This window comes from Oryza glaberrima, chromosome 9 (assembly GCF_000147395.1).
Source record: "Oryza glaberrima chromosome 9, OglaRS2, whole genome shotgun sequence".
NCBI classification, from domain to species: Eukaryota; Viridiplantae; Streptophyta; class Magnoliopsida; order Poales; family Poaceae; genus Oryza; species Oryza glaberrima.
This window is the reverse complement of record NC_068334.1, coordinates 11,655,430-11,672,032: the sequence shown is the minus strand read 5'-3', so window position 1 is coordinate 11,672,032 and position 16,603 is coordinate 11,655,430. Positions and strand designations below refer to the sequence as shown.

At 44.8% G+C, this 16,603-nt stretch overlaps 1 protein-coding gene across 1 annotated transcript; it reads left to right on the top strand.

The window, feature by feature from the left end:
• The first annotated feature begins 10,090 nt into the window (after positions 1–10,090).
• Positions 10,091–13,556, top strand: LOC127784983 (probable endo-1,3(4)-beta-glucanase ARB_01444). Its single transcript, XM_052312412.1, has 2 exons — positions 10,091–10,209; positions 10,537–13,556. The coding sequence occupies exon 2, from the start codon at positions 10,923–10,925 to the stop codon at positions 13,143–13,145; it is 2,223 nt and encodes a 740-aa protein (XP_052168372.1). The 5' UTR covers positions 10,091–10,209; positions 10,537–10,922; the 3' UTR covers positions 13,146–13,556.
• Positions 13,557–16,603: the final 3,047 nt, after the last annotated feature.

Here is a 16,603-nt window from a genome sequence, read left to right as displayed (position 1 = left end):
CAGTAGGAGCCTTGAACCTCTGCAAGTTCCAGCGCAAAAATGCATCGGGACTGCTAGGGTGGGTTTGGTTGGGAGATATCCCGGATGGGATGGGAACATCCTATTTTTATACTCTCTCCGTTTTAAAATATTTGACACCGTTGACTTTTTAAGTATGTATTTGACCATTCGTTTTATTAAAAAAGTTTAAGTAATTATTTATTCTTTTCATATAATTTGATTCATTGTTAAATATACTTTTATGTACACATATAGTTTTACATATTTCACAAATTTTTTTAATAAGACGAACAGTCAAACATGTGCTTAAAAAGTCAACGGTGTCAAACATTTTGAAACGGAGGGAGTATATCTGTTTGGTTGAGGGAAAAGGAAGGATAGGATGGTTCTAGAAGGGAATATTCCTTCAATATTCGGGACAACCCCATCCGGAAAAAAGAGGCGACGAAACGATCCCACCACCTCCGCACCCGTGACTCGCGACTCACGCGTGGTAAGACCAAAAGCGCTTCACCTCTTTTTTCACCTTCGTTCTTATCTGTTCTCTGTTCTTCGTTCCTTCCTAGGGTTACTAACAGAGACACGGGTGGCGGTGGCAGGAGCGGGGGCGAGGCGTGGCGCGCGTGGGGGCTCTTGCCGGCGCGCAGGGGCGAGGCGGCAGCGGCGCGCGCGGAGGCTCTCGCCGACACGCAGGGTCTCCTACTATATGTTTAATGTTTCCGAAGTGCTATACGGTGCGTTTTTTTTTAAAAAAATTATAAGAAAGCAGCTTTAAAAGATCATATTAATCTATTTTTTAAGGTTTTTAGCTAATACTTAATTAATTACTTTATCCGTTCTATATTATAAGACTTTCTAGCATTGCCATACATATATGTGTATAGATTCATTAACATCTATATGAATATAGGCAATACTAGAAAGTGTTATAATATGAAACGGAGGGAGTATGTGCTAATGAGTTATCTCGTTTTCTTTGCGGGGAGGAGAAGTTCACAACTCATCCTCCTTAACGGATCCTAAAGGGACTTCATGGGGACACAAATACAGCCTTATCACTAACCCGGCTTTTCGTATGGCTCAAATTCAAAAGATTTAAAAGCCATAGAGTCTTTTTGCCGCTTTGTTTTAATTTGTAGCGATCTCCATGCCTTATGAAATTCGTTTTTGGTACTAACACATGCACTTTAGCTTAATTATTTTTTTAAGTAAAAAGAGAGCTTTATTAACGATAGAAAAAAGGATTATATCATGGCCATTTTACCTACCCACTTAATTGTGTTGTCATTAATCATTCACGTTAGTCACTTAATTGCGTTGTCATTAATCATTCACGTTAGGGGGGACGCATTTTAGAATTGGAGATTGAACTAGATGGATTGAGACATTGAGTTAGTCTCATAAGACCAGGTAAAATATTTGTAAGAGATGGGAAAAGTTTATAATACCCAAGACACATGAGAGAGATGACATGTGGGACTAGAACGAGCCCGTCTTTTGAAGTGAAATATCACATCCAGGATTTACATTACCGGTTGACCACTAAATTTCGAGCCCCATCGATATCACGGTTTTCGATAAATTTTAACTGAATTTCGACCAAATCTATTGTTTAATATTCGAAACTCCAATCGAAATTTAATTCTGAGCCGTGTCGAAACATCGAAATTTCACGGAATTCGACCGGTTTTCGTCGGAATTGTGAACCCTTCACATCTGATATGCTGCTATCTCCAAAAGACCAAAACTGTCTATTCGTTCCCTAAAAGAGACCAGCGAATTTAGGGGGTGTTTGGATCTAGGGATTAAACTTTAGTCCATGTCACATCGGATATTTTGACACTAATTTGGAGCATTAAACATGGACTACTTACAAAATTAATTGCATAAATAAGAGCTAATCCGCGAGACAAATTTTTTAAGCCTAATTAATCTATAATTAGAAAATGTTTACTGTAGCATCATATAGGCTGATTATGGATTAATTAGGCTCAATAGATTCGTCTCGCGAATTAGTCCAGAGTTATGGAATGGGTTTATCATTACTTTACGTTTAATAATTCTAATAGTGTCCAGACATAAGATGTAATAGGGACTAAAAAAAATTTTTAGCCGCTTCACGTTCAAGGCACTTTTCGACTCTGAATGGTATGTCTTCGGAACTGTATCAGTCTTTTCTTGTTCTTTTGAGAGTTTATTTGTGTCTCGCTCTTTGCTAATGGCTATGGGCCTGTTTAGATCAATTTACTTTGTCAAATATTTTTAGCAAAAGTTTTCGTGGCAAAAGATTTGGCATTGAAGTTTTGCTAGTTGGTATTTAGTTGCATGGTAAAGTTTTGCCATTTTACAGTAGAGAGAGAGAGCACGGCTCCCAACGTACTTTTTGATAAAATTTGCTACTCCAAATGACAAATTCTAAATTATCAACTTTTGCTACTAGTGTTTAGATCTATTTTGGTAAAAAGTGCTCTAAAACAGCAAAATTTTTGTTATTATGGAGGAACTAAACAGGTTGAAGGTTCAAAAAGATAGTAGAACTTCTGTTCAAGTTCTGACGCTCAGTTTAAACTTATCATATTGACATTAGCAAAATGTTATGTGTGGAATTTATTTATTTTTTTTAAACTTCGTGTGAGAGATTTTAAGAGCAAGTTTAAGTTTAATAGTATAGCCAACTACTAGCTTCAATTCATCTAGAGCTAATCTAATAGCTCATCCATACAATAGTTACAATACCTGGTCCCACCTGTCATACACACACTGCGTCTTGAAGTCCGTGCTACAGCTGACTATAAATCTGTAGCCCGCTGCTCTTCTCTCTCCTTATTTATCTCCTTAAAATATATTTGCAGCTAGCTTATAGCCTGCTATTGTACCTGCTCTAAGTCCCATCAATTGGTTGGGCGTGAGTAGTTGGTTGCATCTCATAATCATTCCAACTTTTATGCTTAAAAAAATAAATGCCGCTTTGCTTTCTGCACATGCTAGATCTTCTAGAACTTCACGCCCTTACTCCTGAGGAGTAATTTTTGTTCACTTCCACCCACATTGCTTTTGTCAACTCTTACAATAAATTTATAATTTAGTACTCGTTACACAAGGAAATTTATAATTTTATAGTATTAGGAGGCTATAGCCAGAAAAACATGAAAAAAAAACCCCACACCATACGCCTATATTCAAAACCCCATTGCTGAAGAGCAAAACAGGAACACGACACCCCTTAATAACTGGATCTTAAAATGATGCCTCAAGGGAGGACATGGTGCCGAGAGCATTGCTGCTGCCCGTCCTGAGAGTTGACTAGGGGTGGAAATGAGCCGAGCCAAGCCTGGCTCGGCTCGGCTTGCAGTGGCTTGCAACAAACTAGGCTTGTCTTGGCTTGGCTCGGCTCGGTTAGGGAAACAAGCTAAAACTTGAGCTCGGCTCGTTTTCCGACTCGAGCTGACTTGCAAGCCTTCTTGTTGAAACACCTCTTCATATATATATATATATATATATATATATATATATATATATATATATATATATATATATATATATATATATATATATATATATATTATAATCATTAAAAAAGTAAGAACAAATTATCAACATGTAAAATTTAAATAAGTTTATATTTCAATTCTTCAAAATCTTCATGATAAATTTTAAGTTGATAAATAATAACTCCATAAAAAAATAAATAATCTATATAAACGCTTGATGGCCTAGGCTTACGAGCCAAACCAGCGGCTCGTGAGCCGGCTTGGCTAGTTTGGCTTACCAGCCGAGCTAAGCTCACGAATCCGAGCTTTTTTCCCACCCCTAGAGTTGACGTGTCTTTCACTTGAAGAAAACCGTTAGAGAGAGAAAATCCTTCCGCAACAATGCCCTAGAGGAAGCGACACCCATAGGTGTTGCCATTGTCGACCCAAACAGGCTAGACTTTCGCCTCTAATCTTCCCGTCTCCCATACCGAAATGCACCTACCTAACTCAGCACTACCACCAATCGAGCACCTTCAATGTGCAACCATCGCGTCAACGCCTCGTTGCTAGCTAGCCATCAAGTAAAAGTGCGACATCCAGCGCACTCAATCTCCATCCACACAATTGGGTTGGAGAGGGAGAGGTTGAGAGAGAAGAGTGGATCCCCTATCTCCAATATAACCATCTTGTGGTGGCAAGGATCTACTACAAAAGGACTAGCGTCCAGAAAAGAGGATGTCACAGGCCTACAACATCCACTTCACGGCACCACCATTGCCGTCACCTCGACCGGACTGCTCACATCGTTTCCACCTCAAGCCACATGTCTGCATCCGATGACTTGCCCCGATGCTGCCTACCATCGCTGGATCTCTCGTGCGGCAGCACCTTGTCGGGGAAAAACCACCAACTGGTCATCGTCGCCATGTCGTCTACCTGCTGCCGCCGGTCACGCTGCGTCGGCCTCCACAACGCTGGCCGCACGCTACGTCGCCTCTCTCCACCGCCGCACCCGTCTCTATGGCCTGCTCACTCCGTGCCACCGCTCGCACGACGCTACCCTCGTCCCACTTAGGTCGGACGTACGCCGCATCGCCTCCTCACCCGTTTACCGCGTCGCCTCCGCTCGTCACATTTTGCAACGTTAGCGACGGGATGTGTTTATAAGAGGGCAAGTAAAAATGTTGAAACCTTAATTTACGATAGTGAACTAATTTAAAGGTTGCGTTCGTTGTTCCTAGTTAGGAACTAATGTGCAGTGCACGTAAAATAGAGTGACTCATTAGCGTATAATTAACTAAGTATTAGCTATTTTTTTAAAAGAATAGATTAATATGATTTTTAAAACAACTTTCGTGTAGTTTTTTTTAAAAGCACACCTTTAACATTTTGAGAAACATGCACGTGGAAAACGAGGAGAGGGAGTTGATCCTAAAGTAACGAAACACAGCCTATGGCCCTATTTAGATCTCACCCCAAAAATTTTCATCATATCACATCGAATGTTTGAACACCTGCATGAAGTATTAAATATAACTAATTACACATATTACGACTAATTTGTGAGACGAATCTTTTAAGCCTAATTGCTCCATGATTTGATAATGTGGTGCTACAGTAAACATTTGCCAATGACGGATTAATTAGGCTTAATAAATTCGTCTCGCGGTTTACTAACGGATTTTGTAATTAGTTTTTTTTATTAGTGTCCGAACACCCCATACAACACCCTATATAATACTTGATGTGACACGCCAAAACTTTACACCCCTGGATCTAGGGACTTTTTTTTTAGGTCCCTGTCACATTGTATGTTGGGGTACTAATTAGAAGTATTAAACGTAAACTAATGACAAAACCTATTCCATAACCATGGACTAATTTACGAGACGAATCTATTGAGCCTAATTAATCCATGATTAGCCTACATGATGCTACAGTAAACACGTGCTAATTATAGATTAATTAGGCTTAAAAAATTTGTCTCATGAATTAGCTCTCATTTATGTAATTAGTTTTGTGTCAGGGTTATGGATACCACATACCTAAGAGTAGTTGACTAAATCTCGGCAGGACCCACCACATACCATGTCTTATACGGAAACAAACTTCGGATATAGAAGGAGTTCCGCATAAGAAAGGATGACTAGAGTTCTACATGGAAACGACAAGGACTACTCGGATTTTATCCATATTGGTTTCCCTAGTTCTACTTGGACATGTGGACACCTATGGGTATAAATACAAGGCCCCTTAGGAGGAGAGGGGACACGGAACAATAGACGCCACAAAGCTACAAGCCAATACAAGCCAACATACGCCAAGACAAGACGCTGGATATCGACATCAGAGATATGCCTAGACCGACCCTATCCGGTACCTACGGAGGCCAGCTATAGGGATCTAGTGTTGTCTCTGATCTCGCCGGGCACGAACTCGAGGAGGAAGACTACCCTGTTGTCGACTATGAGTCAACACTTTAGACCGTCAAGTCAACAACAGTTAGATAGGCTACCCCAAATATTGTTCTGGTGTGATTATGGTGAATAAGAGCAATGACCGGCTTCGGCCAACAGGAGTAGGGTTATTACCTGACAATTCAGGGGCCCGAACCTGTATAAAAATCCTTGTCTCTATCTCTTTTATTACAATCTCGCATATATCCTAGTACCAACGATCCCCATACTATGCAAATACCGGAATCGCGAAATCAAACATCGACAGTGGCGCGCCAGGTAGGGGACTTTTGGTGCTTCAGGATTTTGATGAGATGGGTTTAAGAGATGGATTCTCCAACAACAAGCTACTCGACGACTTCGGCTGTGGGGAGATCAAACCCGACCGGAATATATCCTCCGACAAGATCGGAACCATCGTCGTCAACAACTTGATCTATCGAGATCATTCGAGCCTCAAGCTCCGCGGTGTATCAAAAGATGTCAGATCACATGATATCGAACGAGTACGCAACAAGGTAATTGGTAGATTGATTTTTTAAATTGATCTACTAATTTCGTAGATACATCTGGCATGTATCTACAAAGGTACGCAATATTTTATATGCAATTTATCGTACCTATTCAGATCATATAGCATTGTCAGATCAATGATTTATTATGTTTACCTAGAGCATGTTTTTTATATAATATCTATTGTGCGAGTGCTTCCGATGTTAGACCAACTACGGTCTAACGCTGGGGGCTCGCTCTGTTCTCTTCTGTATGAATCATGCTTGCTTACGGTTTACGTAATGCCTGATATTTACATCCGCTCGTTATACCCTGATAATACTAGAAGATCCATGCAGTCTTTTGAGTACATACTCGATATTCTCTGCTATATGCTTTGCCTTCTAGAAAAATATTTTTCAGGAACAATTGAGCACTCGAGTAGGTTGTGGTCGAGTACACCCCATTATCGAGAACGATCTCGACAAATGCAGAGTCGTCGCGCCCAACCTACGAACCAAGACCGGCGACCTATCTCATAGCACCGGCTATGGCTGGGCTGTTTGAGAAAATGGTTGTTAACGGATAATTGCTCGCTAATGATGTCGGCTTGATCACCCGACATGATTGCGGACGGACATCCGGATATGCTACAAGTTGGGTATGTGAGTCATGCTGGCCACATGAGATGCACATGTAATAAACCAACTTTGGCACTTCCATTGGTGTTCGAGAGATAATTCTACTCGATGGTTCTCGAACCAGTAAAAGGTAGCAGTCTCTCGCACCGCAACTTCCATTGGTGTTCGAGAGATAATTCTACTCGATGGCTCTCGAACCAGTAAAAGGTAGCACTCTCTCGCACCGCAACTTCCATTGGTGTTCGAGAGATAATTCTACTCGCTGGCTTTCGAACCAGTAAAAGGTAGCAATCTCTCGCACCGCAACTTCCATTGGTGTTCGAGAGATAATTCTACTCGCTGGCTCTCGAACCAGTAAAAGGTAGCAATCTCTTGCACCGCAACTTCAATTGGTGTTCGAGAGATAATTCTACTCACTAGTTCTCGAACCAGTAAATCGTAGCGATCTCTCGCGCCTTAACTTCTGATGGTCAAGGTACGACTACGGCAATAGCGTAGCGGTCCTCGCACCACGACTCCAGATGACTTTAGATGATTGAGGGACAGCTACAACTGGTCTTCGACCGGCAGCGTGGCGGTCCTCGTACCAACTCCTAATGGTCGAGAGACACCTACTCACTGGTTCTCAACCAGTCAATTGTAGCGATCTCTCGTACATTTACTTCTAGTGGTCGAGTTAAGGCTACTACCTGGTCCTTGATCAGAGGTATAGCAATTCTCCCGCTATTTTCCACTTCAAGTGGTCGAGTTACGACTACTACCTGGTTCTCTACCAGTGGTGTAGCGATTCTCCCACTACCTTTACTTCAAGTGGTCGAGTTGGGGCTACAACTGGTTTTTGACCAGCGGTACAATGATCCTCCCATTACCTCTACTCCAACAAAGTTGATATCAGGTACATAATATCACCAAGTGTTTTACCCAGAGATCCCTTACCACAACGACACCTAGAGTTGAAACCTATCCTCATGTCCCTTTACGCCGTCCTGACAAGGCCTCTGAGGAACTTAAGGGAACTTCGGCTGGGGACGCCCAGAGCGGATAAGGCTTTATCGGATCATGTAGAGACAAACGACCATATAAGACCTGGTCATGTGAGAGTTCTCGCCGTGCGTATTAACCAAGCCGTGTAATCGGAAATTGAGTTTTCCAACTTCATGGCTAGGGGCTAGGATCAGCACTTTTTCAACCAAGGCAGGTCAAGGGTCCAAGAGCTTTATCCTCCGAGAATGATTCTCCGACGATAAGGCTGGGGACTAGGGAGGGTGTATGACTTAACAAAATGACTGATCGAAGTCGGTAAAAGAGAAGACGCTCGTACACAAAACATTGGTTTGTAAATTTAATTCATTTTCAATTTTTCCATACATATTATAATATGTCACCCTTTGAGCGTCTGCTCGGGGGATATTTTTATCTAATATTCTTTTCTGAGTATTGCTTTCAGGAAAATTCTATTCGACATCGTTGAAGACTCCATATCTCTATGGTTCTACATCAAGATCGACTAAGGCGAGTACGACAAATGTTGACAAGGCTTCGTCGTAGGCTCTGCGCCTTCTCGATCATTCGAGAACGGTTGGTGGATCTCTACAAGGAATACGGAATGAAGAGATGGTGTACCTGCACGAGATAAAATTTCTTGTCTTCAATCTAAATTCTCGATTACAGCGAGACGGGAGACTTAGTCGTATGCTCTGTACTTTCTTGGTTGGCGTCGGAGATTGACTCAGACAAACCCTATAGGTGCCCGCACGAGGCTGATAAGGGAAGTCTAACGTTATCTTTGAACTCACCGAGAACGGTTACGTGAGCTCGATAACAGTTACTCCAAGGTCAGCGGTTGAGAATATGAATTTGTTCATTTGCATTGAAGTCGGGGGCTACTGTTAGAGTTATGGATACCACATACCTAAGAGTAGTTGACTAAATCTCGGCAGGACCCACCACATACCATGTCTTATACGGAAACGACCTTCGAATATAGAAGGAGTTCCGCATAAGGAAGGATGACTAGAGTTCTACATGGAAACGACAAGGACTACTCGGATTTTATCGATATTGGTTTCCCTAGTTCTACTTGGACAAGGGGACACCTATGAGTATAAATACAAGGCCCCATAGGAGGAGTGGAGACACGAAACAATAGACGCCACAAAGCTACAAGCCAATACAAGCCAACATACGCCAAGACAAGACGCCGGATATCGACATCAGAGATATGCCTAGACCGACCCTATCCGCTACCTACGAAGGCCGGCTATAGGGATCTAGCGCTGTCTCTGATCTCGCCGGGCATGAACTCGAGGAGGAAGACTATCCTGTTGTCGACTATGAGTCAACACTTCAGACCGCCAAGTCAATAACAGTTAGATAGGCTACCCCAAATATTGTACTGGTGTGATTATGGTGAATAAGAGCAACGACCGGCTTCGGCCAACAGGAGTAGGGTTATTACCTGACAATTCAGGGGCCCGAACCTGTATAAAAATCCTTGTCTCCATCTCTTTTATTACAATCTCGCATATATCATAGTACCAACGATCCCCATACTATGCAAATACCGGAATCGCGATATCAAACGTCGATATTTTGCAAGTAGTCTATGTTTAATACTCCAAATTAATGTTCAAATATTCGATGTGACAGGGAGTAAAGTTTAGTCCCTAGATCCAAACACCACCTAAACACCCCCTAAACAGTAAACAGTAAACACCGGCTAAAAAACTATGATGGTGCGCTAAAATTTATTCACTCCAGGAACCGCTAATCCCATCCACAATTTCCCCGTCTCCCTTCCTTGCGGCGGCGTCCAACGAAACGAAGCCCAATAACCGTGTTGTTCTCAAGCCTCGCGTAGCAAGCAAAGCATGCGACCGCCGGCAAGGCAAGGCCATCCTTTGCTTGTGTCGTCTCCCCAACTCGCCGGTGCCAGCCTTACGGCACGGGGCAACACACAAACTATACAAGCTACGCCTTGCCCTTGCTTGCATCCTTCCTGCCTCTCCCATATCTGAACCCATCCATGATGCAGTAGCGATCAGATCACCTGCCTCGCTCGCTTCGTCGCTTCCAGCTTCACGCTGTCGCAACCAACCAACCAACAACCACTCCATCAAACTAACTCTACTTCGAGACTTGCGTCAGGTTAGGCCAGGGTAATTAATTAAATCGATGCATTATTAGCATAAATATTGCTTTTTTCCTCCATGATCTTAGCTCTTAAGATTGTTAGATTATTATTAGCATTTTATAGTACAGCCAGTTGTTGTTGAGCTTTCAGTCTTAGTACATTCAATTATTGCTGGAGTTCTAGTTTTTTTTTTACTGCAAAGTGGAGTACTACAAAATAATCTTGTCTTTGCTTACACTTTCTCCTCCATCATGCGCTCATGGCCATCCATTTTCTTCTTCTTCTTCTTTTTTTTTGCATCAAATTGTTTCGTTTACTTAGCGACTAATCATCGCTCTCAGGTCAGGAGGAAGGAAAGAAGCAGCGACGCCGACGCGCTTAGCACGCGAGAGGCGAGACGCGGAGAGTTGACACGGTGTCATTTATTGCGACCCCAGATAGGCGGAAAATTGATTAAAGTTTGATGAAATAGTCGCTCACGTGGCACGCGTGCACGCCCATCCCAAATTAAAAATAAATACTCCTTAGAAATTTTGGCACAAAATTCCAAAAAAAAAACAGAGGCAGAAAATTAAGGGCGAAGGAAACCAAGTCAAACCCAGCACAGGAAATTCCGGAAATGCAGGGAAATTGAGTTACTGTAAAGGGAAAAAAAAGAACAGTTCAAAATCAAATCAAATCAAATTTGAATCAAAATCTAGCCAAGATTTGTATATATAGCGAGGCGATGAGGAGGTGGAAGAGGAAGCTGGGCCGCACTCTCACCCGCTTCCTCTCCAAGCCCCCTTTCAAGCCCAAGCCCACCAACCCCTCGCCGCCGCCGCCCCCGCCGCCGCCGGGGATCCAGCCTCCTCCACCGGCGCTGCCTGGCATGCCGCACGGACGCCCGCCGCCGCCGTTCCCGGGAGGGCGGGACGCGTTCCCGCAGGCGGCGTCGACGGTGGTCCCGGACCCGGCCAGGTTCTTCGCGCCGGCGCTGCTCTCGTCGCCGCTCCCCACCAACTCCTTCTTCCAGAACTTCGTGCTCAAGAACGGCGACCAGCCGGAGTACATCCACCCGTACTCGGTCCGCTCCGCCGCCGCCGCGCTCACCCTGTGCTACCCGGCGCGGAACCACTCCCCGTCGTTCGTCATCCAGACGTTCGTCGAGGACCTGACCGTCTCCGCGGCGTCCGACGCCGCGGCGGCCGCGGCGGGGCAGAGGCACCGGGTCGCCGCGTTCGACGACCTCTCCGTCACCCTCGACGTCTCGCCGTCGCTCAGGGCGTTCCTCGTCAGGGGCTGCCCCTTTGTCACCGTCGCCACCGCCGACGCCGCGGGCCCCGTCGACATCTCCGTCGCGTCCGTCCACGCCTTCATCGAGGTGGCCTCCTGCGACGACGCGCTCACCAAGTGGCGGCTCCGGATGAACAGCGGCCAGACCTTCCTCCTCTACGCGTCCGCGCCGATCCGCCTCGCGCAGTCCAGCGTCACGCAGCTGTCGGCCCCCGGCTTCTCCGGCGTCATCCGGGTCGCCTACCTGCCGGACCCGTCCATGGAGGCGGTTCTTGATCAGTACAGCCGGTGCTTCCCCACCGCCGGCGAGGCCTCGCTGAACCGCCCCTTCTGCGTCGAGTACACCTGGCGCAAGCAAGGGTGGGGAGACCTCCTCATGCTCGCCCATCCCCTCCACCTCCGCCTCCTCTCCGAGGATTGCTGCGTCCGGGTGCTCGACGATTTCAGGTACCGGAGTATCGACGGCGACATGGTCGGCGTCGTCGGCGATTCTTGGGTTCTCCGGACCGATCCGGTGTCCCCCACATGGCACTCGATGCGGGGCATCAGCGACGACGGGGTGGGCGAGGTCGCCGCCGCGCTGCGCAAGGATGTGGATGCCCTTGCTTCCAGCCCCATCACGACCACCTCCTCCTACTTCTACGGCAAGGCGATCGCCAGGGCGGCGAGGTTCGCCGTAATCGCCGAGGAGGTCGGCTGCCCTGACGTCATCCCGGCGGTGCAGCGATTCTTGAAGGCCACCGTCACGCCATGGCTGGATGGCAGCTTCCAGGGCAATGGATTCCTCTATGAACCCAAATGGGGTGGCCTTGTCACATTGCAGGGATCCAAGGACACCGGCGCCGATTTCGGCTTCGGCATTTACAATGATCACCACTACCATTTGGGGTACTTCTTGTACGCCATTGCTGTGCTTGCCAAGATTGATCCCTCCTGGGGGAGGAAGTACATGGCCCAGGCCTACTCCATGGTTGCAGATTTCATGACATTGTCGCGGAAACACGGCGCAAGCTACACAAGATTGAGGATGTTTGATCTCTGGAAGCTCCATTCCTGGGCCGGAGGTTTGACAGAATTTGCGGATGGGCGCAACCAGGAGAGCACTAGCGAGGCCGTGAATGCGTACTACTCCGCTGCGCTTCTCGGATTGAGCTATGGGGATACTCACCTTGTCTCCATCGGCGCGACATTGACCGCATTGGAGATGCTTGCAGCACAGACATGGTGGCATGTCCGTGAAGGTGACACCATCTACGAAGACGATTTCACCGGCAACAACCGTGTCGTCGGCGTCCTGTGGGCGAACAAGAGGGACAGTGGCCTCTGGTTCGCTCCACCGGAGTGGAAGGAATGCAGGCTGGGGATCCAGCTGCTGCCTGTCCTGCCGATCAGCGAGGCGCTGTTCCCGGACATCAGCTTCGTCAAGGAGCTGGTGGACTGGACAATGCCGTCATTGTCAAGGGAGGGGGTCGGAGAAGGGTGGAAGGGCTTCGTGTACGCCCTGGAGGGGATCTACAATAAGGAATCGGCATTGCAGAAGACGAGGGCGCTGACGGGGCACGACGATGGCAACTCCCTGACCAACCTTCTCTGGTGGCTGCACAGCCGCGGCACCGCCGATGATGGCGTCGTCGGGTTCTCCAGGTGCTGCTGGTACCGCCAGTATTGCCATTGATGGGGGCTGAAATGATCGCAGCAGAGATTGCCCGAGATGATGCGTTGTTGCTGAAGATCAGGTTGTGTGGGTGATATGCCGAAGGATACAGATTATTATAGAGTGGGCTGTTCAGTTTCAGAGTTTCCGTGTGATTCAAACATCAGGATGCTACACACACATCTTTTACACTTTGTTGTTTCAATAAAAAGTAGTCAAAAGTCATGGTATGTTGATATTTTACATGGAACGCAATTGGTTCAGAAGTTTTGAGTTGCCTATGTTTTCTTTTTTTTTTTCTCTCTCTTTGTCTCGGTTTTGAGAGTGAGATTTCTCCTGCTGATAGCCTGCTAGCAGGTGTGGCCCATTCTCAATCTCAGGGCTCAGGCCAGTTTATTTGGAATGCAACTTACACAAAGATTCCCCCTTAAACCACTAGAATATACTTCCTCCGTTTTATAATGTATAATGTATGATGTTGTTGACTTTTTAATCAACATTTGATCATTTGTCTTATTAACTTTTTTTCTTTTGTAAATAAAAAAATTTAAACCTTGCTTAAAGAACATCTTATGATAAATCGAGTTATAATAAAATAAATAATAATTATATAATTATTTTGAATAAGATGAAGGATAGATGTATCTTAAAATTTATAAGCATATAGCATGTGAAAAGGTGGAAGGACTCGGGGCTTAGACTCGGGGCTTAGACAACAGAATCAACGGATACTAGACGCGGCCAAGCCATCCAGTTGCCGCGTCGCGCCGATGATCTCGAGTTCACGAGTGCCGTGCCGTGCCATGCGCCGTGCGTTCCATCTGTCTGTGCGCCGCCAGATAGCGTGAGAATGAGATCCCCTCCTGATGCCGCGCCCCTGCTGCTAGCCGCACGGGACGGAAGAAGGCAATTTCTACTGGGCCGCGCGGATGCCACGGCCCACAGGGAGACGGGAGCGCCGACCTCGAGGAGAAGCCCGTTCAGACCCATGTGTCCTTCAGATGGTGTGTGATTGTAAAAAATAAGTTCAATCTAGGTACCTCACACGATGTTGAGTTTGAATCACATTTTAAACCTACACTAGATATAACGTGTCTCTCAACTTGTAATACATGAGTACTTAAGGTCCTAGGATGGTATTGTGTTTGGTTTCGACTGACATAGTGAGTTGACTGTATTTAACTTGGCTAAGTCAGCGTGGCCGCATGGAACCCACATGGCCCCACATGTCATGCCATTTCAATTAGAAAAAAATAAATTAAAAAGTGGCGAATCCTACATGTGAGTGATATCCATCTCCGCTCTTCTCCCTCTCTATTTCTCTCTACTCTTTCTCTGCCCATTTTCTGATTCCACTCTCTTTTTTTTTTGAGGGGATTCTGATTCCACTCTCGACGCCAAGGGAAGTGGGGCGACCGATGACGGAGGGGCCTAGCTAGCTGAATATCACAAAACTTTATACTTGAGAGCTCACCATTTTTCACAAATAAGATATATTTTGGCACAGTTACGCTAATCCAAATTTCACGACCTTTGGCAAAAATCCTGATCCAACAGGATTTTGGAGGCTTAATATCGAAGTGTATAATGTTGGTGCTGCACCCATTGTGAAGATATTTTAGCCCGCGTGTGCAGTTCCAACAACGATATCAAGATATTTCAGCCCACATGTGCAGTTCCAACCACGATATCAAATAGCATATCCCGATTTAAATTTTCCTTTCTCTCCGAAGGCTGTTACCATCTTAGCACTTCTCGAGTGAACATTGGACATGTACTCATAGAGGAGAGATCTCTTTGAACCATGCTGGAAGAAGGTAACAATGTTCAAGTGAGAAGTTTTAACGATCGCATCTTACATAGTGGTATCCCTCATCATCACACGGTTTATCCCTCTAACATCTTATGAGTAAAAGATGCGATAATTCTTCTCACTTCCGACTAATTGTACCTCTCGGAGATGTGAAGTTCCCTCCTTTCACATGAAAGACTACTGTACTAAAATTGTAGCAATAGATACATATTGCCACAATTTTAAAATCATTGCTACCCGTGGTAATAAATAGGGTGGTAATAGGTTATTGCAACGATTTTTATTTAGTGGTAATAAATTTCGATGTTGCCGCGGAATGGACGTGGCAAAAAATCATATTGCAACACTTCACATCGTTGTAATAAAAATTATTGCCACCACTTCATGCGTGCTCCCCTTTACCAACTCACCTACGCATTAGTTCTGTTGGAAAATACGGGCCTGTTTGGTACAGCTCCAACTCCTAAATTTAGCTTTAGGAGTTGGGTCTGGAGTGGAGTTGTGGAACTGCCTAAACCCAGCTCCACAACTCTAGTTCATTTTGTGAGAGAGCTCCACCCAACTCCACTCCCAGTTTTAGTGGAGCTGAAACTGTTTGGCTGAGCTCCAGCTCCAGGAGGGGTGGAGCTGGAGCTGGAGCTGTGCCAAACAGGCCCACATATCGTTCCATTTGAGCCTGAATCATAGATTTGAATATCTAAAAGATTTCAAATGAAAAAGTTATCAGCTATAAAATTGTAGATCTCGTCGAGAACTATAATTTCCATATAAATTTTGTCTCAATCCTTGTCCATATGAAAAAAAATTAAGTTAAATTATGAGACGACAACTTTTTTATTGCAACGAATTTGTTGATCGTGGCAACAAACAATAGTGAAAAGTAACTTCGCAGCCATGTACTATGTAAATTGCCACAAAAATTAAAATTGTGGCAATAGAACATGTTTTTTTTGCAACAGTAAGATTTTTTGTGGCGATATCTCATTTTCTATTGCAACAAAAGTATAAAATAAAACAACGATTGCAAATCATTGCAATAAAATATAGTTATTTACCATAGAAAAATTATTATTGCAATAGTACAATATATTGCTCCGAATTATTTTTTGTTGTAATAATTTGGTGGCAATAGCACAATTATCTTGTAGTCTTTCATGTGAATCGGCACATTTGCACTAACCGAAAATTCATGACCTTTGGCAAAAGTCACGATCCAACATGATGTTTGGAGGCTTAATATCGAAGTGTATAATGCTGGTGTTGCACCCGTTGTGAAGATATTTCAGCCCACGTGTGCAGTTCTCGGAAGGGTTGTCCCCGTCTTAGCATTTCTCGAGTGAACCATCGGATATATACTGCTCTCTTTAAACCATGCTGGCAAAATCCTAATAAGGTAACAATGTTCACGTGAGAAGTTTTGCCTATCGCAGTTACCTCATTTAGGACCCCCTCATCGTAACATATACATATGGTATCCCTCTAGCATCTTATGAGTAACGGTAATTCTTCTCACTTCTGACTAATTGTACCTCTTGGGATGTGAAGTTCCCTCCTTTCAATGAAAGACTCAATCTGGTTAGGCCACATTTTTTTTGGTTTTTTTTTTTGGGTGGGGGCACATGCACCATAAACTAGTCAACATTGAGGGGGCACATTTCCTGTAGGT

Bases quoted from the DNA above. Each gene is read 5' to 3' on its own strand.
- LOC127784983 (XM_052312412.1), top strand. From the start codon at position 10,923: ATGAGGAGGTGGAAGAGGAAGCTGGGCCGCACTCTCACCCGCTTCCTC.